Raw genomic sequence first — 23,830 nt, forward strand, 5'->3', positions numbered from 1 at the left:
CTCTACAAATCAATACTAGATTAATGATAAAATTGATTGAAGAAACTAGACTCTTACGCGTCCGACTTACTGTCTATTTAATTGTAAATAATAGCGGTCCCTTGTTTTTGTTAATACTCATAGCGAGTATTATAACGTTGATATCTTTTTTGTTGTAAAATACGTAACGACAAGGCACATTGCAACTTTACTTGAATTGCATAGAGTCAGATATATATCAATCATGAAATATGTGTGTGTCTCATCATTAGTTGAAATATTATTGTACTATGTTACGTGAAAAAAGGGACAGTATCTAAAAGCTGCACTTGAAAAGTCTGTAGTCTTAATAATTGCGAGAAACTCTTACATTATTTCATAAATATTATGATATTTTATTTATATCTTTAATTGGATACAAAAATTAAATAATTATTTTATATATATTTAATATAATTCAAATTTTATTCTATATAATTCATATTTATTTTATATAATTCAATTATCATTTAGTGGATTTTAGTGTTAGGATAATAAAGATAAGCCTCGCTATATGCTGGCATAACTTCTGGCATGATAATCATCACGACATAACAAATGCTAAGAAATACATGTGTTGTTGCGTTACAATATCCTTCTTGCTCACGTCAATTGTTAAATGTCAGAACGTTGAGGAATTTACATTTTAAAATATCTTTATAATTTTATCATGTCAAACTCAAAGCTGACAAGCTTGTCATATATAGATAACGATATTTTATAATTATATATATGTCATAAAATATTGCAAAAGCATATAAAAGATTATAAAAGACATTATTTATTAATTAAAATATTTAATGAAAAATGATGATTATCTTGAATTGAATATTATTGTAATTAAATATAATTTATTATATTTTATAATTTTTAGACATTAATTTCAAGTGATTATCTTTAACAATTTTTTTATTTGCGCGTCATATTCGATAAATTTGGCGATTGCAATATTTAATATTTAACAAAAATATATATTAAAAATTCTTCCGATCAAATATTTCTTTTCAGAATTGATGAGACGCGCGCTCACGTGTGTCTCACGTGTAATCGCGCGCGCGCGCGCGACACACATACATGTAGGTGTAATCACAATCGACTTTAGTCCCGTTAGCTTGAACCCTCTGGACCGGACTCCTGCCTCTATCTTCTGCCTGTAGGATATACGCGAGTTTAATGCGCGCGCGTGTGTTCGTGCCGCGAAAAAAAACAGACACACACACACACGCGAGCAACATCGTCCATTAACGTCGTCATCGAATTAACGGTGAATATCATTGTTGAATGCCGCGAATGATCGCGAAGCTCGGCTTATACGAGCAAAATTTTGCGGATGGACATGCCTGTAATTACATAGTTTTAGCAATCGAATACTGATAAGAATAAAAGCGTTAAAATTTCAGATAGCCCGAGGAAAAAGGCCCATCAAGGAAAAGTTTACTTTTTCGAAATTGTCAAAAAAATGTAACTGTGATAAATAAAAGTTGCGAAAAGGAATCTAATCAAGTATTAATATTGAGAAGAGAGTATAATTTTTCTTATAATAATGTTATCTAAATGATCCTAATTAGAGCCTGGAAAATTACGAAATCGTTTTGTGGAAAAATTATCATATTTGATTAAGAATTTTAAATATATAATAATTATTACTCATTAATAAGCATTTCTCTGCGATAAAAGATTTGTACATATTTCAATGATTTTGGGTTTACTTAATTTATTTATTTAAATAATCATTAATCATGATAAACATCACATCTCTGTTTTTTTTTTTGCAGAAACAGTAATGTGAAAAAATAATTATAACGCTAATTAGATTTAATTATTTGCATTTCATTTCGATTCAATTTAATAATAGATACATTCTGTGGACAATTATAAATACTATCTATTGTAATACTTTTGATTTGACTGTCAAAACATATATTTTTTTAAGTACCACACACCTTACCATTATTAAGAGAGACTAAAGAGTCTATTTCTTTTATTTAGCAAGAAACATCCGGATAATTCCGGTTTACCGCGAGAAGAAAAAAAGTCACACGAGAAAAAGATTTCATACTTTCAACAGGATATAAAATTTACAAGGTGCCACTCGTTTATATCCGCCATAAAAGTAGGATGTCAAAGCGAGCGACAATTTGGCGGCGCGGTAGTTTCACAACACCATCCTCCGTCGCTCGTAGACGATCCGTTAACTGAGGTAAAGACGACGCAAGGAAAAGCCCGGTAACGTGTGGTAAGATAAGGGCGTCATGCGTTGGTTACCGTTGGGTGGCGTTGGATGGTCCGCTTGGAATGCCGTTTAGCGACTTCCCTCTCCTACCACGTTCATCCACGAGCTCGCTCTTTCTCTCTCTCTCTCTCTCTTTTCATCTTCCCTCCCTGCCCCTTTTCTTTTTCTCTCCCGCGTGTCTTTCATACTTGCACGCGTGAGTGCGTATTCTCGCAATCGCCGATCGTTGTCGAAGTTCCGATCTCGACCCTCTTCTCCTCGATCAACGCTTTGACGCATGTACGATGTACTTCATTTTCTGACAATAATTAGTCATGGTGGGAGGGAGGGGGAAGGAAGATTCCTCGTGAAATTTATATACTTTGAAAATTTTACGTGAGGTATTTTTAATCTTGAATTATGTAGAAGGAAATATTGTATATAATCTTTTTTTTTTTTACTTAATAATGAAATGGTATTGTTTTGTGTATTCAGTAATTTCTTATCGCAGGAATGTTGTGTTTCTAGAGTCTCGGGACTATCAGAAAGCGCGCGAGTCACGGAATCTCGGATTCTCGATTAAAATGCATAGTAATTGCACTATTAATTCCTGATACGGAAGGAAAGCTGTCGGGTGAAGGTATAAAAATTACGGCGACATAAATCTCTATGAAATGCAGTTTTGTTGCCTCAAAGAAGTACGATTAGAAATGCGCGAACACTCCCATGTGGAGATTTTCTCGAGAAAGGCCTCAAGCGCGAGCGATTATCGAAAGTTTGTGAAGTATGATGAAGCGGGATAAAATCCACGATCGTTATCGGCGAAAACTGGGATGAAAAATCGCAAAAGCGGTGTAACTACACCGCACGATGACCTATAAATTTATAATAAGCGATACAGTGTAGACAGATATATATATATATATATATATATATATATATATATATATATATGATGATTAATATAAAACGACAAAACGATGCATCAGCATATTTTACTTTCTGCGAATCTTTTATTTTCCGATGAGAGAACTCAGTGTAATGTGTATACGCATCATATAAATTTTTCTTACGTGGAATTAACGGTTAGCAAAGCTAATTTGAATCATCATAAATCTCACATATGAGATATAACCGTGTGATTATTTCAGCTGATGCTTTTGACTGTTCGTATGTGCCAAATGAGCCGTGATAAAGAAATCTCGAATAATGTTTTTAGCTTCAAGAGATTCCTAAAAACATTTTATTCGGATGTATTAATTTATTGGTCCGTCTTATTCGATATCCGGGATCCATAAGTCGAAGAATGAAAAAAATTCAGAAGGAAAAAAGATCTTACAGAGACTCACGCGGCGGATAAACTGGTTCCGTGTGCTCCAGGAAGACATTTTTGTATCGGATGACATTTGTGGTCGATCGCGGCTTCGTACTCTGACAGTCTATCGATATATTTACAACTTTTCGCGCTTGAGAGAGAGAGAGAGAGAGAGAGAGGAGCGCGTTTCTTTTCGTTACTGATTTATATTCCTGATTTTTTAGTCGCCGAAACGAAAGACGTGATTAATAGAGAGCGGTCGTGAGCGCGCGCGTATGTCAAATCGAGTACCCATCAACGATCTCTCGGTGATTAACTACCTGTGGAGGTATCGAGTTTCTATCTTTCAATTATGAAAAAAAAAAGAGACGAGAGTCGGGAAGATTCACGCAACGTGGCACAGCGCGGCTGTTTCCGGAACGTGTATCGTAATTAATGTAAAGATACATTTTCTTCTATAGCGTATCGATAACGTAAGAGAACTTATCATCGCAATTATAATGATCTCGATCTTCCCGCTTTACAAATAATTACTACCAGTATCATTTATCATAGTCAAAACGATCGTTTCAATATATCCGTACAGCGATTTATCGACAAAGCCGCGAGAAATATCTTCACTCATATTCTCTCCCTCTGTATCCCTGAAATATGCATAATCCGCATCGACTATTACATCCTTCATGTATCGGTGTTGCGCCTTGAGTAAGGAGCGAGACATCAGGACCGCGTACGCGCGGATATTTTTTCCTCCGAGGGAGGAGCATCCGGGTTTTATGTAGAATGAGCGCGACGCGCTCATCGGACGTTTAACTTCGGCGTATAACATAACGTGAATGGCTCTTCGCCCCGTAATTACGTTGCAAAATTTACACCGGCATAAATTACGCCCAAAAGTGTCGATGACCCGCAAGCAACGGCTTGTATCCCCACGTACGGCCTTTTTCACCTTGCAAATTAATAGTAACTCCTACCGCTGTGGAAAGTTTCTTCCTTTTTCTTTATCCCGTTCCTTCTCTCTCTCTCTCTCTATCTCTATCTCTCTCTCTCTCTCTCTCTGTCTCTGTCTCTTTTCCTCTTTCTTCCTCTCGCTGCGCGCGGTTACATCTATGAATGAGCGTCAACGGAACATTTTTGCACGCTTCCAAGTCGGCCACGCCGACCGTTTTCTACGCACGATCAATTTAAATAATTCGTTTGGCAGTGAACATTAATCTTGAATCTAATAAACGGTAGTATTGGCAGCGCGCTCCAATTCTATCTCTCGCCGCGCGTTAACAAATATGACGTTTATACGATAACGAATTGCAACGATTGTATGCGGATAAGGTTTACGTTTCTTATCTCTCGCACGGCATAATACTGTTAGCACAAGATGATTTAATAACTGAAAGAAATGTTAGCATGAATTAATGGGAATATGCTCTGACGAAAGAGAGAGAGAGAGAGAGAAAATGACACATTTTCACAATGTATATGCAAATAGAGAGACAATCTTAAATAATGCAACTATCTGATATAAGATATCTTTTTGATTGCACACACACACACACACATTGTCTTTAGAACATTTTCAATCAATAAATTCTTAATAATAGCAAAAAATAATTCTACGTTTCTTGTAATTCTAATTTTCTCGTTGTTGCAATGTAAAATGCAATCTGGTTGCAGTTGATAATTGCCATGCATTAAATAAATGAATGATTTATTACTGAATCATTTAATGAAATAATTTCATATTTGCATGCGAAAATCAAACAAATATGATTCATGATAAATTTGAAGACTCGGAATCTTAACATCTTTAATTTCTAGTGGCTGATGACGAATCAGTAAACATTATCCAAAAATTTCGTTATTTCTTTTCTATTGGCATGCTCACAATTCATTAGATATATTGTACTCTTAAGAATATTATTCTGAGGAGATATTAATATGAGGGATTATATATTAATATTTAATATTGAAAATTAAAATATATAATTAAATAACGCGTTTTTACTCCAATTTTTTATTTAATTACTTAATTAACTTATTTAATAATTAAAATTTGTGCCCCTTAGATATATTTAATATTAAATATAAATATACGCGATAGTTTTTCCAATTAAATATATTTTAACATAATTAATTATGTTTTATACTCTTAAAAATATTGTTCTGTGAAGATATTAATACAAGAGACTGTGTATTGATATTTAATATTGAAAATTAAAATACATATATAGTATATAATTAAATAACGCTTGAGATATTTCATCTTATTAATATTGTGAGATACTTCATCTCAAACAATCTGCCATTACAGTCATAATATTAATTCAGTCAAATTAACTTGACTATGAACGGCACGAAAATCCATTATTCCAAGATGCGCTCAGTACACAGGAGACAGTATAGCACACCCCTATCTAAACATCCCTAATGTAGGTAGAGACGAGCACGAGGAGTTGGCGCGAGACGCGCGCTCGCCGACTCGGTGAACGTCGTACGGCACCGCGCCGACTATATCAACTCCTATTCGCTCGATCGTAGGACGTCCCATCGTCCATCGGATGGTGGGGACGCCGGTGCTAGGTCTATTGCCACGTGGTGGCGCGTACCCTGGGGCAAAATTTCGGTCCTCGCGTGCATAAACGGGAGATTCTCTCGCTCTCTCTTTCTCCGCAACATCACCTTCCCTCCTCCTCGCGCGTCCCAGCGCTTCTATTTCTCTCTGTCGCTCCTTTGTCGACGCTGGGACACCCGGCCGGATGGTAGGGCAGGATACTAAGGTGGTGTTCGCAGTAGGTGGTGGTAGTGGTAGTAGTAACTCTCGGTAAGAGCGCGCCGTAGCACACCTCCCGTTTCGTCCGCGGCCAGTAAACGGCTCTCTTAGGTGTACACTTTCGTACGCTTCGCTCGACGGTCCCCGCCGTCGCTCAGTCGGTCGGCCGCAACACGACGCTCGATCAGCTGTTCCGTTCCGACCGCGAAGAAACCGCGCGAACCTGTCGCTCCTCTTCTGTCACGCGCGCGCGAGCTCCCACCTCTCTCGTTCATCGTTTTCCCCGATTTTCACGGATTACGTGCCGATGAATCACTAGCTTGGTTTTCAGCGGAAACTGAGAATGTGAAATGACGTAAGGAGATACTCTTCGGAGGAATATTTAAAGTCGACGAGCAGCGATTAATTTTTCTTTTTATTTTGTCTGTGAGAAAAATTGACGGCAGATTAATTCGTGATCGCGATGAAGAAAATGTTACGTGTCCCGATTTCGTTAAAATATTACTTCCGTTTTTTTTTCTCATTCTTCTTTTCTTAATGCATAAATAATCGTATTTTTTTTTATTTAACATTCTGACAGATAGAAATCATGCTTTAAATGTTTTGCGCGTAGAATCACGTGTAGCTTCACACACATTCCATAAAAGTTGACCGATAATCTTTGCTATAATACTTAACTTTTGTCTTCCATCGCTTCCTCCTATGATCGCTTTTTCGATTTTATAACGACGCTTGAAGCCGTCACGTAGTCTCATTACGCGAAGCGCAGTGTGCGAACAGTGTCTCTCGTCGCAATTTCGTGATTCAATGTGCCCGTCTCGGCGTAGTGTACAGTGTATTCGGTACGCGGATGCGACAGCCGACGAGGGAACGGATGTATCGCGGGATGCGTTAAGACATTCGGACGAGAATCATCGACTTGCGATTGTGCCATGTGTGCGAAGAGGAGGAATCCGAGTGTTTGAAGTGGTTTTCGGGTGACGCGAATCCCTCTCGGAATACAGTGCCATTCGCGCGCATTCTACCCGCTAACGTTCCTGAACCGGCAAACTGGAGATCCTAGGGATGTTCCCGCCGCGCACGGAGGCGCCGACAGCCGACAAGCTGACGCTCTGCTACGCGCCCCACGTTGACATGACCACGGTCATCGAGGTCGAGGTGCGACGTACTCCAATTTATCTCGTGTCCCTTGCATGTGAAAATACCTCTACCCTCTTTGTCTTTGAAATAAACTCCCCGATTACACGGGGAGTGTGTAATCCCTTTTTCCTTTTTACAACTTTATAATTAATCTTGAAATCTCGTCGAATTTTCCACATGAAATAAAGGCGCGAGAATTAAGATTTTTTTTTTTTTACGCGCGTTTTTCCTCCCCGTTATTACTTGTATTATATCCGCGAGGGATTCCGCGTTGCGTTAACCGTACACGCGTGATAATTGTACGTAGCTGTTACACGAATATATGGGTCAAAGTGCGTAAATATATGCGGCAATTACCTCTTCACTACGGCGACTGTGCGTACACGGCAGTTACGCATTTTTTAATTGCACATGCATTCGCAACGATAATGAGTACCCTGTCAAACTTTAACTGATATTAATGCAAAGATAGCGGTAATTATTGTGCACCCTTTCTCGGGGGCATTAATTTCGCTATTAATTTCTTTTTCCCCATACTTACTTTACGTTATTTTTTTACAAAGTGCTTGTCTGCCGCGTATATAAAATGATTTATATATTACACACAAATTACTTTGTCTCCAATTCACTTTTACTCATTTTTCTAGAAGAACGAGCGGTTTATTTCCTCGAAACACAATGCGTATTTTTACGTCTCTTTACTTTAACAAAAAATTTGCACAACTATAATTATACTGTATTGCTTCGATACAAGTGATTACAGTTATTCGCAAGTATGTTTTTAAATTATAAGCCAACGATCGATAATTTGACGAAAGATCGAAAGATCTTTTTAGATTTAGCCGCGATCGTTTATTTCTAATACTTGAAATACATATATAATTTAATGAGATGTGCACTTCTCGAATAAATTTTATTAAATTCGCTAACGAATACAAATTTATTTTTATTTGAATTAAAAAAAAAATATTAAACTTCGATTTAACGAACGCGGAGTATGATGAAATCGTCGAGAATTTTATATTCGTACATGAGAACATTTGTATTATTAAGTTTATAACGTTTTTGGAACCGTTATATTTGACACAACTAATGCTATAAAGAGTCCTCTCCTGATCATATTCAAGATATTCGTGCCGACGGAATAATCGTTAAAACTGCTGATGAAAATGTGACATATTCCTAGTTTATTTGTCTATGAAATTATTTACCGCTAAGCTTAAATTATCTAATAATTGTTAAAATCGCCGATGAAAATATGTCCATGACGCATATATCCTTGATTTATTTTTCTAATTAAAAATTTCGAAATTATTCACAATTAATAGAATTATTTCACCACAGATATGTGTTATGGGCTATTAATTGTATGCGTGTGTAGTAACGGGGAACATACTTTCTCCAATCTTATCAACGGTGATCTCAGCATGAAAGTTCGGCTCAGCAGCGCTCTTTGCGAAAGAGGCTGCCGCTTTTGCGAATTGTTCGGCGCGCCCACGTTACCGATATCGTCATATAGAATTTCCATGTCATGTGCTCATACGTCAACGATTTCTCCTCCTCGTTCTCGCGTAACACTATTACGATTGATATCAGTTTATTTGGCAATGAGCCTGAGAGCGCAAGTTACAGCGTGCTAGTTTGTAGGCGTCAGAAAACGTCATTTAGCAATGATTCAACATGCTTGATTGCTTCAAGCGAGCAATGAGTACAAAACAAATACGCGATATTTAAAATACGCCTTTTCGACTTTCGACTTTCCTTTCCTATCTTTAATCGTATGTATTCACATGCTATGTACTTGTGATGTTCAAATAATCTTTTCTTTCTCGATGAATCTCTACGATGCGTTATAATTTATATCTTCAAACTTTTTAACATATATAAGCACACATATATAACACATATCTTTAAAAGATCAAATCTGAATTATATTATATTTAATAGTTTATTATTTATTGTAATTTCCTGTTTAAAAACAACGTGCCAATTGCGAGCACTTATTTTCGATGTAAAAATCGCACGGAGCAATTTAGATACAAAGAATGTTCACTCAAAATTACAATTTCTCGCATTTTTCAGCAAGTTCCTTTATATATAATAAAAATACATTTTGTAATACTTTGATATCTTGACACAAATTTTCGATATGTTTTCGACATTTCAAGTTGTATTAATTTTCGAAAGCACAATTTCAGGAACTGAATAATATCACCGATAAGTCTTATTTCATACAGATTTTAATCTACATTGGGCATATTACTTCTATTAGTAATACGAGCTCTGATTCATATGGTGAAAATTAGTGTCGAACGGTGATATACATTTTAACTGAGGAATAGCACTGATAAATTTTACTTTATACAAATTCTAATTTACATCAAGCATACAACTTCTATTAATACTTCGAGCTCTGATTCATATAGTGAAATTTAAATAGTGTCGAACGTTTATACGTCATCCTTAAAGGGGTTTAATAGCATCCGTAATTCTAAAATCGGCCAATCACAGTCATTCCATTTTTTAGAGCAATAGTGATTGGTCAGTTTTAAAAAACTACATATTTGTTTCCCATATATATATATATATATATATATATATATATATATATATATATATATGCATGAGCAATATAAAGTCCTGGAATATATCTTTATATGTACAATTTAATATTTTTTACACAATCATACATAAACGAATCAATAAGACATGTTAAACAATTTGAGTACCTTCGTGAATAACTTTGTTTCTTATCTTTTATCGGTATAACCGCGAGCAAAATAAAATTAGCAAAAAAATCAGCATTTTTAAAGATTAATCGCACTTATATCACGGTAGGCCCTACGGCGAGCGTTCGTTGTGCGGCGATATTTAAAGGTCAATTACGGGAAAGATAGAGATGCGCGCGTATCTTCGTGTTCCATCATTCCCGAAGAATTCAATTCTCTACGGAAGGCACGCTTGTGCCCCCTGCTCGTTCCTAACAAATTTGAAGGAATTCGATGCGCTCAGCGCCGCATACGCCTTCTCGGATATGCAGATGCATAAGGGCATAACATCGTAAAGGAAAACTAGCGATTGGCCCTTTCGCGGATTATAGAGACGTATCGAGATCGTATCGCGATGAACGAGGCCTAATGCGATACGCCGGACTCAATGCGATGCGGCAAGAACGACGTCTCTTTCCGATATACCCGAGATACATAATATCCCCGGGTGATATTATCTATGTATGTAATACCGAGTATGTAATACCGTGCAATCGAGAACTCGCATCGCGAGATTACGCGGGCCGAACTAGACATGCGAGAAAATATCGATGGACCCGGTAGATCGAGATTTACGGATATTACAATGCGAAACTTATAATTACGGAAAGATATTATCAAATTCTCAGTATATGATTTTCCACAGATAGATCATTAAACAAATTTTTCCATCAAGCATTTGCGTATTCGAAAACTTTTTTTTTTCTAGTATTTTGAAGATTTGATTTATACAACAGAAAAATAAAATGCTTTATAATAGTAAAAGTTTTCAAAAATATATAATATTAATTTATACAATTTATATTTGTAAATTATAACTGCAAAAATATTATTTTAATCAAATATATGTCGTAAAAACTGTGTGAAAAAATCTAGATAAATTTATTGATATTATTAATATTATTTATAAAATAAAATGATCTATTTTTATGAATTAGATGTGATCTTTGATACCTTTGGATTGCTTTATCAATTTATCATCACATTATAAAAACATAATTAGAATATGACAAAGAGCAAAATGTAACTCTCTTACTTAAGGAAAAGGCATCGGTTGTTAAATTATTTGTATATTTAGTTTTCTCTCTATTTCATAGAGAACTTTGATATTAACCAAAGGTTATTAGAAAAGTATCAATATTAATCGAGGATAATCGAGGCAAATATATAAATTGCCGCAAGAACCTTTCAGTTTTGAGAGATTTATCCTTTATATTTATTCGAGTCATCAGTTACAGGGACCTCCATATCTATCGGAGACTTGGAGATTATATTTCTCGCATTTACATTTTACCTGTAAACTATTTGCGCAAACTATCACACGCCAATTATTATAAAATTTACATAGTTTTTGCGCACGCACATTCACCTCTTTTTGTCAATCTGTATAATACTCGGTGTCCTCAAATTATCTGTTAAATTTTGAAACTATTTTGCTCCGCTGGTATTATTTAAATTATGACGATTAGGACGATTTCTAAATGCAATAGATACAGTTGCGATTAATTATATTTTAAAATTGCAATTTTTATTACAATTATTATTATTATTAATTCTATGATGTTATTAATAGAATAATAGTGATGCATTATATATTAATAACAAGTATATTAATAATTTTGATAACTATTATTTTAAGCGTATATGTGGATCTTATTATTTGGACTTTCAATGTTTTTTTTTTTTTTTATTTTAAATGTGCCTCGATTGGGCAAAGAAGTCAATAAATTAATCGTAGACATAAAATTTGTAAATTTGAGTAGTATAGTTTTTATGCAGTTTATGCTATAACAAAAGTCAAGATAATAATCTAAAAAAAGTTGTCTAAAAATTTTCAAACAGATTTTCTAAAAAGGATTTTAAGATTTACGTGTAGATGTAATTGATAGAGGAAATTTCCGTCAGTTACTATGTAATTTTGGTTTGCTCTAACTAACGCGCGATGCTTAAGCCTTTCGCATTGGATGCAACGTGCGTGACGTATCTCTTATCCGAGATCGATTAGATGTGCGATGTAAATAGTCTGTAATTACCGCCATGAGAAGTGAATCCTTCACAGGCGACTGTATGTAAGTCTTGTAAATGCAAGGAGATTCATTTTCTTGTTTCAACGAAACTAATTGATTAATCTTTCATGCTTTTCTAGTAGCAAAATTTAATACGATATTACAATTTATATATATTTTAATACCAATAAACAAGAATAACTTAAACTTATTTTTCGGTCTTTCAGCAGTAAATGAGAAATTCTTATCGAAAACTAGTTTTACATTCTCTAAAAAATATTCTATGTCAATTGAGAGAAAATATAATTATACAGGGTGTTTCTATTGAAATTTGAACATAAAAGTTCCTATAAATATAGATTCGGAAACGCTTCGTTAAAAAGTTATAGCTAATAAATTTCAAAAAATCACGTTTTTTGATGATTTTTAAAAATAACTTAAAAACTCTTTATTCATTTGAAAAAAGTAACGAAATAAATCTCTGATCGGTAATTAAATAACAAATTAAATTTTACATCAATTTCATTTAATTCTGGCAAGACGTTCAAAAGAAAATAATTGCAAAACAAAGAAAAAAGCAAAAACTTGAAAAAATCCCCCTTTGATGGCTTTGTGTAAACACTGTCCGTAGTGTAAACATTGCAAACGCAAACATAAAAATGTTTTTATTAAATTTGGATCGTAACTGATTACTTACAGAAAGTTTATTAGCTATAATTTTTTAACGAAGCCTTTCCAGACTTATGTCTATAGGAACTTTTTTTTCCAAATTCAATTTCCTATAAGACTCTAAAGTTTCATTGATGACTTGGAACACCCTATATATATAATATCTTCGAGAAATATTAATGTTTATATTCTCTAATATTAAATAATAATTACATGTACTGTTTTATGTGTTTGCACAGGACCGTCTGACTGGTCATGGGGGCATCTCCTCACTGGGCGGCGGGAATTCGTCGCCCTATTCCGGTGCCCATCACCATGGACATCGGGGAAACGGAAACGGGGGTGGCATGCCCCACCACGGAGGCGCCTCTCTGCCGACCGCCTCCGACTTCCAACCCCCTTACTTTCCACCCCCGTTTCCCTCGCACCATCACGCGCCCGCTAGCCCCCAGCATCCCGGTCTTGGCCAACCGCAACACCTGGATTACCTCGTCAGCGATCCTTATACGCAAACGCTCAACACGTTGCACCAGCACCACTACAATCACCTGAGCGCTGCCGTCACCGCGGGTCAAAGGAGCGGCGATCTCAGGAGAGACGCCGAGCTTCACGTGGTAAGTGTTTTAAATATTTTTCTGGATAGTTTTTCTTTTCCTACAATACACTAACATAATAAAAGGTCATGGAAGAATCGGATTCGTACAATTATGATGTTTCTATCTCATCGTTGAGGTAGATAGCTATATATCTGATGCATTACAATGCAATTTAGAGGAATAAAAAAAGCATTTTTATATTAAAAAAAAGACATTTAAAAAAATATAAAGTTATAAAGAGAAAAGTTGCGTGACATACAATTATAAAGAAATAATTGCTAACATTTAGTACATATTGATTTATAAAAAATATCATTCGTGTAAGATTAAAAAGTACGAATGAAACGATGACGCGGTATTTCGCGGTTATATTCAAATTAAAATCGGTGCAAATGACATTTAATGATACATGCTCTGCAAGATTAAAAACAGTCATATATAACTCTATTGTAAAATATAGTCGTATTGACTGTAAAAAAATTGTACAGCCGAATAATATACTTGACCGATTCGCATATGAATCTTACATTCCTTAACCCTTTGACTCTGAAACTGTTGGTTCAGCAGCTCACGCAATATATATATATATAATCAATTTTACACACTCTTCAGATCAAATGTCAGTGTCATGCACTACGTCATTGAACATTCGAGAAGTTAAGTTTTTGCACATACTTGATATATCTTTTTCATTGTTTCATAGTTCAAGGATTACGATCGCTAGATTGATCGATAGTTTCGCCTTTTATTAATCTCACGATTATGTAGCTATGAACGTGTTTTGCTTGTTTCTTGAATCTAAGATTAAATCTATATCAATGATTCTATATTAAATCTATATCAGTTGGATGAAACTTGATTTTTTTTTATTTCCAAAAAATTTCCAAAAACATTTCTTCGTGCAAAAATCAAGAAATAAGATATCATGTTGTTAATTAGAAATTAACAAAATTTTCTGATGGTAATAAAGAATCAAAAAGTAGATGGAAAAAATTTTACCACGCATTTGTAATTATCAATTTTTTATTATCAACTTTAATATATATTTTGTAAAAATATCCTATTATCATATTTATTAATCATAAATATTAATATATATCTTGTATAGTAATTATTCGTGGAAGTAACTCAATGTATATGTATATTAAATGCACGTAATAAAAAACTCGGATTTTTTTGTGTACCTCATTAAACTTAACATTACGATCGTGGTATATTTTCGTATAATATCCAATGCTGTTAATTAAAATAACGATCACCGCGCTAAATTTAATAATATTTGGCTTACGGTTCTAGACAAATTTATCTAACGTTATTAAATCTATAACGTCGATATATTTAATTCAAAAAAAGAAGAATTACACGAAGTGAAAAATAGACCTCAATTTATCGTACATAAAGATGGAAATTAAAATTAATTTTTCTAGATAAACGTAAATTAATTTTGTAATTTTATTTATTATCATCGTTATTTTTCTCTTATATCAAAATATGTTCCAGAAGAATTCCATTTAGAAAGATAAAAGTTTTGATTTTGTCACATCGTATTGACATTTGTTTGTCACATCGTATTGACAAATTCATAATTCTTTTATACATATATTTATTTTTTTGCATAATTTCAATTCTTAACCGTCAATTTTACCAAAGATTAATCACAGCCTATCATTAATCGAAACAAAAGCTCGCGTCTTTAACGCATATAATCTCAGATGGAGCGATCTTTTCTGGACCGCCAGCAGGATATTCAATGCGCGCGTACTCGGAAGCGTGGAAATCGCGGCGATGTAAGTCAGTATTCATCGTAGGGAAATGAAAACTGGCAGAGATCCGGTCACGTGCGTCCCTCGGATACCTCATTAGCGTACCATCCGTCCGGCGTGTTATTTGTAAAAGACGCCGCCGCGCGCACCGTCTTCGAGTCGGACGTAATAACGGATGGTATCGATCTATTAGACGGATCGCGGCCAATAAGTCGTCCCGTGATATCGGTGATTGCGATCATTGATCCTCTCGCGAGCGCGGCCGGACGTGGACGACCTCGTGGCTCCGTTGCCGCGCGCGACATTTGCATTTGCCACGGTGCGGAATCGCCTGCTGCGTGTAATGCGCGCCCTACCTGGACGAGTAACGTGTCAGGCAAACGTCCCGTCCTTCAGAGATGTCTTTGATATCAGAATTTTTCACGCTTCTCATAAATTTTGCAAAAGCCCTTTTATTATTTTTTGCAGTTATCGTGCATCAATAAAACATTAATTTTGCTTTTTTTTTTTTTTTTGTATTATATAATAGCATTTTTTTATTTTGTAATACGTTTTCTAAATAATTTTCACGCTTTCAGAGATTATATTCATGTGAAAAAAATATTGAGAATAAACAGGCAAAATTCTTTTTAATATAATTTTTTTCTGAAAAGCCAAATACTTGTCTTTTTTTAAAGAAATATAAATACTAATGTGATTTTATATTAGACATTAAGAAATGATTCTATACGTGAGATACATTTAGAAGTTATGTATAATTATACTCCTCTCAATTTTTTGGAATATAAATAAACTTGAAATAATGAGAATACAGCAGCATTGTTTAATGTTAGTAAAAATTTCCTAAGTAATTACACGTTCGATTTAATATACAGTTTGCTCGCATTATGTTATATCCTCCGTAATATCATGCAGATGTTGGATTGGCTTCTCTCTTTCTTTCTCTTGAAGCCTTAATATTTATTATAAGAATAGTAATTGTGGTCCACCTTGCGCACACTCGGTGCATTCACGAAAACATCACCCTAATTACCACGTCAACACAGGCTACTGCCGTCATTTCTATGCGGATTACATTTGGCCGATTTCCAAAGGTGTCGTGTAACGCGAAGGAAATAACGTTCGACGAAATTCGACACGTGTGCGACGAATGCGTTTTTACACAAGTCGTTCGTTTCGCACACCTCGAATTTTAGTGCAGAAGAGCACGGCGGTTTGTCGCAGGGAGAGCATCTGTCCACGCCATATGCAGGGACTCGAGTTGCCGTGTCGGCGTTTTATCGAAGACCATGATTATTTTCTAGCCGTATGATTAAGGGACGTGCATACGATACCGTGTATATTGCTACCGTAATTTGCACGTCGACTGAACTACTGTCGAACAAGTTGTCGTATATAAGAACTAACAAGAACTTTATACACGGATGTTATCAATTTAAATTTTTTCTTAATGTCAATTTTACACTAAAACTAAGAAGACTTCTAAAATTTAAATGATTAAAAATAAATTATATTTTTGTAAATTGATTTTTAAACATGCAAATATAAATGAAAAAATATTATCCCAAATTTAATATTAAATAATAATATTAAGTGATAATGTTAATTTCAATATTAAATTGTTCAATATTAAATTAAATTAAACTTCAACAGATTTTTCATTTATAAATTTTATATTGCTGAGATATTTAATGATAAAAATTATGAAGATAAAACAAATTGTTCTATCGAAACTGATGAAAAACAAATTATAATTAATATACTTTCCAATAGTGCAGAAAGTAACTCAATAATATTTGGTTGCAATATATAAAAGGTCGGAAAACTTTTTATCCATCCGCGATCAAAACTATGTTATCGATTATCTCAAACATCGTACCCTCCTGATGCTATTTCTTTCTATGCCGACGAGCATTCTTCTAGGAAGGGTGGATATCTCTAATTTTAATGAAATCTCACAATGTCTTGCTTTCGATTTCCTACAATATTGAATCAAGTGCGGGAATTACAATTTTCTAATTATTAATGACCCTTTTTGTATTATTTTCTGTATAAGGAAATTAATATAACATTATTAAATCACTGTACATATATTGACTTTGAAAAATGTGCATTAACTGCATAATCGAGAATTTTACTTAATACATTTTAAAGATTGGAATAAAACTGAGTGAGTTCTTGACAGTCATTATCATGTATCATAATTCTTTAATGCATGAATTTATCAATAATAATTAATCGGCATGACTGAAGAATATCATTCAGATTATAAAAAAAAAATATTTTAAAAATCTGTAATCATTAATAATGGAGTAGCAATCGCGATAAAAGAAAAAAAGGAAATAATTAACAATTTTAAAAGACATGGTTAAGAGATTATGTCACAAGCAATTAGCTCGTAATGCACGCATGTATATATTATCCGGATTTAGATGCGCATACATGAATTTACATAAAATGTTTCAATACTTCGTAAATTAGTTCATTACATGTATAATAAATCAGTTATTTAATTGCGACTGAAACTAAAACCTTTCGAAGTACTGTATAAATATTCTGAATAATTTATGATGTCTGAGGTGAATTAGTATTTATATATTTTTGTATTGAAATTAACCGTCTTTTTAGATTAATGGAGATACGTTTTTCTCCTAATACAAAAAGAAATTATAATAATAATAATAACGTAAATTATTTTTGATTATTCAAATACAACATATTTATACATACAGTGTTGTATTCGTTAATATCATATGTGATGAAACATTCAATAAAATTATTTACAAATTTATGAACAGTGCCAGAAGGAATTTTGTTCTGTGCAATTATTGCAAGCAATTATAGAAAAGATATTATTTTTAATCTAGTCGACGATTATCTTAATTATTCGTCTTATACATACAAGCGTCTTGCAGAGCTCGCTTTGTCAAGATTGTCGAAATGGAATGAAGTCGTAGAAACCGATGAAACCGTGCAGATAAACGCGACTCTTGCGATAGATAGGCGACGATAAATAGCACGCGCGGTTTATCGCGGGAAATCCAGCAGGTTTAACGACGGGGAATGCGAGGATCCACGGTTACTCCATGCCCGTCGCATAAGACGTGACTTTCGGATCCGCTCGGAGGCACTCCGAAGCGGGAGGGTTTATTCATGGGACACGAAGTCTTAAGCCCCAGCCAGTTCTCCGGAAACTACATACCCGGTGTCTTCGCATAGTTCGCCATAGTTAGGAAACTTGAGCGTTTTGGATATTAAACGCATCTCTCCCGTCCCGCGTCTGCGCGTCTCCGTCATCCCGCGGGTTGCTCCAAGTGTCCCCGTGTCGTTAATGCTGATAAGACCGGCATAGAGCAACCGACAATTTGGCTGGTGAAATTTCCGTCCTGCATATAATCGTCGCCGCATCGGCTATAATATATCACCGCACGTAGTCAGATCACTACTCGATCCGATCTGTCCTATATAATAGCGTTTCATTAGAATCATTGATTTGATTAGATCCGTCATATGATTATTCGATTAATGAGCAATCCGTAATTACATGTAAATAGTGATGCAATCACTGTGATGCAAATCCGCGCGTTTGTTTGCGAGCAGCAACTAGTAGTAACTATTCTCCATTTTCTTTTTTCTTTCCTTTTTTTTTTGTTCTCATGAAGTTTAATTTCATATTTTTTCCAATAAGCTTATCCATTATGACAAAATTGATTTATGTTTAGTGAGATTGAATGTGTATTGCGTCTTGCAGTTGTTAAATAATGATATAATAATGTAATTAAAATGCGGTAATATCAGTTTCAGAAATTCATAAACTTGTTTGATAGCAGTAATGCAATTTGCAATTATCATGGCTATTTCATATAACAATAGCAATGAAACAATTAGCTTTTAGTATTAATATGAAAATTTTAATTGATTACGATTTTATGATACTATTCTGTACCTCATAAAGGTAACATTTTTGCGCAAATTTGACAATTTCGCAAAATTACATTATATCTGTGAAATAAACTAACCCTCCTCAACCACCCATGCGATCCTTCGTTTTCTCGCTGCGTCCCGTTAAGTAATTTACTTATTAAATTTTGGGCTGACCTTTGGCATTCCATCGGGGAGGATGCCACGGACGTTTGCTTTGAGGCAAATATGCTAAGCAGTGCGATGCCTAAGATGATGCTAAAGGTATCCCCAAAGGGTGAACAAACCCGCATCTTGCGTTTATTAGTAAATCGCGTTTTACACATAACATCATCTATACCTTATTCAAAAAATTGCAAATAAATCCAATTCATAGCCCAAATATATTTTATATTGTTAGTTATATAATTATTTATAATGGAGGGTGTATATAATTATATAATTATTTATAGTGGAAGGTGTATAAAAAATTTTTATAAAAAATATCGATAATGATAATAATTGATAATGCTAATAATAAATATGATAATAAATCTAAAAATCTCTTTAATGCTTTTCCTTCCCCTCCTCCTCCTCCTCCTCCTCCTCCATCCTTACCATATCTTGAACGAGTGCGCTTCTGAAAGAGATCACAATGCCAATAATCAACCAAGTGGATCGATCGATTCCAATAGCTTTATTCTTGAAAATGCAAAGGCGATGCTCCGTCGTATTCTCCCCTTACATTTGATTGTGCGCAACGGTACCTCGACTAGACCCCTTTCTTCGTCCTTATGCTCGAGAGAGTAGCATTTGTGACGGAACCTTTCGACTAAAAGAGGTTTTGGATATTCGAGAAATCGGCACCATTGTTGCGCCTTGGCTGCTAGAAAGAGTTGAGGGCTTGTTGCTTAATCGTCCGCGCGTGAATAAGATGGGGTCGGCTTAATGTGGAATTTATGCGTTGTTCTAGACATAAAGAAAAGATGAAAATCGAATGAATTTCATCTTCGAATATCTTGAAACGTTACATTTGACGTGTAAAATATTTTAAAAATTCTTACATCTTTAAGTTATAAGATTTTTTACTCTTTTTCTACTTTTTGCTTTTTTAACAAGATATATTTAAAATTTATATGAAATTGCATTAAAGCTTTGACTTGTTAGAAAATATTATATTCGTTATTTTAATGTTTCGTGTAATAAAACATACTTCTATATATAGTTTTACGTTTTTGCAATACTGCTGAAAGTAGGCACGTATAAATATCTCAGCAATTTCAAACATTCGCGACGCGTTCCTCGGTACGTATATGTTCTCTCTCGTGACGTAAATAATATACTTACTTATAACTGTACATACTCGATATTGCAACGCGGAGGAAGAATTACATAATAGGAGATAAATTCGCCGTACAAGAATGCAGGCGAACATATTAGAGACGTTGGTGTCCGTCTCGTAGCGTGGCTCGCGAGAACTGATCATGCCATCATTTATCACAGTATCGACATTACCGTGACGGTGTATACGTGATTTTATTTTACCGGAGCGTTTAACGAGAGAAAGGCGATCACATTTCATCTCATTAGTCGGCACGGCACGGTTACATCAACGTATAAATATCGCGCGGACTCGTCAATAAGCCCAGAAAGCAGTTCCGAGCACGTTAATTAACCGTTGTAACTTTTTTCGTTCCCGTGAAAGTCCAAGTTCCCGGATGAAGTCGACATTACGCGACACATAAAACGTATAATTTTCGATTTCCTAATCATAGGACACGGATTCGGACAGTCATGACCTTAATGCTCTCCCGCATTTACCAAACAATTTTCCACCGCGAATGCAAAATAGCGACGCTATCGATCATATTAGGCTCGTTACTTCGTATATTTGCTAATTCGAATATACCTACATTACAATGATGAATCGATCGAATAGCCTCGATTTCACGAAAATGATGAATCTAAAATTCCAAACACACATGGGTACCTTTTCTCGAACGATTGAAGTTGACATTTGACCGGCCAGTCAGTTTAAAACACAGGCGCGCGATCGCGTGATATCTCGCAATTTTCTCCAAATTAACCGAACGGAATTAAGAATTACACGCATGCAACATGTCCTGAGTATCATCACTTTCAAACGAACATGTGATTTATTGGATTGATTTCGTAAGGAAGGAGTTTTTTAAAATTGCTGTTTAAACTGTACGAAATTATTGTGAGATAATAAAATTGTGATATTAACATCCGAGTTATCTAGAAATTTTATTAATTTTTTTTTTTAAGCAAAACGTAATTATAAGATTTTTATGCACGCCGAGACCCTTTAAATCAATTGCAACGTTATTGAAACGTACTGAATGCGAGCGATAGATGTAAATACATCAGAGTAGGATGAAGCGAGAGATACTGATCACATCCTTTAATCGAGGACATTCAGTCCCATTCGAGAGCTTTTTCCCCCTTTACATGTACTATATGTTACATATCGAGCTAAATAATGATGACAGAACGGAAGATTCAAAAAGGGAGGGCAAAAAAGGCAGGACAATTTGGCAAAGAAATCGAAGAGACTCGCTCAATAATTTTTTTTGCGATGTGATGCGTAGAAAAGGAATGTAGAACAATAATGACAAGAGCTCGTAATATAACTGTGACACGAGGCAGTCTGGATAAAGTCGCTATTTTTCCTTCTCTGCTGATTAATATTTGGAGCATATATTCATTTTATATTTAATGTCTTAAAAGACATTCGCTGCTTATCGAGCTGGATACACGTGTGCCTTTATTATTACACATATGTCAAAATAAATTTCTACAACGTATCATTAAATGAACGATGAATAAAATGTTTATTGCGATTTCTAGCAAATAATTATAAAAGTTGAAAATATTGCGAGTGTGCTTATATTTTGATGAGGAATTTTTAAATTCTAAAATTTACAGATGATCATTAAAAAAAAAAAAAAGATATCAAGAGAACTCAAGTCACTTAATAACAAACATTGTGTTGTGCTAAAAATTAAAGGAATTGTTGATTCCATCTGATCGAATCATTATTTAGGAAGCGTCGCCTTGAAACTCGCCAAACCAAAGTAGAGCTCGCGATTTTTGAAACATCTTGTATATATTGATAAATACCTACGAATGACTTTAAACAGCGCGCCCATATTTATCGTAGAGAATAACGCGAGTATAATTACGATCGGCGGGATTTATTAAAGCCTAGCAGCTCGTTCGTCTTCATCGATGACATAAGAGTACTTTTATAGCGAGAGGATTCCTGCCGGCGTCTTTACATACGCATTCGCGACTTCAACTCTATCTTCTCTTCGCCTTCTATTAAAATCCTATTATACATTGATTGATACAAGCCGTCACGCAAAGTAAATTGAGATTACTTGCGGGATGAAAAGCTATAAATGAGTTCCAATGAAGAATTCACGATGAAATAAAGAAGAGGGAAATAGAATCTCCCGGATCAATATATCGCCGTTTATCGAATTTAAAGTGATTTATCAATCGAAAGAAAGAGAGAGAAATACCGTGATATTTTCAATCATTTTTATCATTTTTTAAAGAGTTTTGTTTAAACATGAATCGCGATTTTGTCGTAAGTTTAAGTCCGACAGTCAATGTACATATATATATATATATATATATATATATATATATATATATAACGTTTTTTGACGAGTCATCATCCATTTCTCAATGTGGCGAGAATAATGCGAATGTTGAAATATATACGCAAGATAGTAATTTCGTTACCTGAAAGGATAGATTCGTATCTTTCTATTCTTTTAAAAGAAAAACATTGCATGCACACTCGTTTTTGTAACCTAAAAATATAGTTTTATTCTCTTTACATACACTTTTATTATATTCTTTGAATTGACAAAACTTCTTCACAAGCTTTCTAAGATAATTAAAATAAAGTAATCTTTAATTTATTGATATTCATGTTAACGTCTTTTGAAACTGTGATATTTTTTACAATATAATCTTTATAGTATTTATGTATATGTATAAAAGCGTTATATATTGGAATACAAAAAATTAGAATTAGAATTATTAAACTTAATTTGCATAAAAAAAATATTCTGCAGTCGATTGTGTAGTATATTATATTTATCATAGATTAACCACATTATATATATATATATATATATATATATATATATATATATATTGCAATATAATGTAAACTAACGTAAGATCGTTATTTTCCGAAACCCATCTATATTTCTATTTGCATCAACGGTCATTTCTCATAATTTTCTATTTTAAAGAAACTGAAAATGACCGAAAAATAAATGCTCGCAATCTATATCACATCAATAAAAATGAAATATATAAAACATATTAAATAAATGCGGCTTATATTGTTATCGCAGGCATCGCACAGAAATGTGATTGCACGCATCGCATTCAATAATAAATATGAATAAGAATGTAAATATATTCAATGGACATGTAATTTACACACCGTGTCTGGCAACTAATTGCGGATGATGTTTCGCTAATAACAGCGCGCGGTTATGGCTCACTGTTTTCCTCTCTCATTATCATCCTAAATACAGTACAAAATCATCACGCGGGATATAGCGAAGATTCCTGACCGTCATGGATCCGTTATATGTGGTGATCGAGGCAATTTTTCTCCTGTGGAT

General features: G+C 34.4%; 1 protein-coding gene across 4 annotated transcripts in view; it reads left to right on the forward strand.

Moving 5' to 3' along the window:
- Positions 1-23,830, forward strand: part of LOC126858958 (transcription factor AP-2-epsilon) — a 134,720-nt gene that overhangs the window by 72,116 nt on the left and 38,774 nt on the right. For 3 of the 4 annotated variants that reach the window (XM_050609734.1, XM_050609733.1, XM_050609730.1), the window contains one exon: positions 13,135-13,509. In XM_050609734.1, the coding sequence (XP_050465691.1) occupies positions 13,135-13,509 (375 nt within the window). Of the gene's footprint in view, positions 1-6,416; positions 6,668-7,139; positions 7,471-13,134; positions 13,510-23,830 lie in introns of those variants that run through there. The other variant, XM_050609731.1, reaches the window with a different exon arrangement.

This window comes from Cataglyphis hispanica, chromosome 2 (assembly GCF_021464435.1).
Source record: "Cataglyphis hispanica isolate Lineage 1 chromosome 2, ULB_Chis1_1.0, whole genome shotgun sequence".
NCBI lineage: Eukaryota > Metazoa > Arthropoda > Insecta > Hymenoptera > Formicidae > Cataglyphis > Cataglyphis hispanica.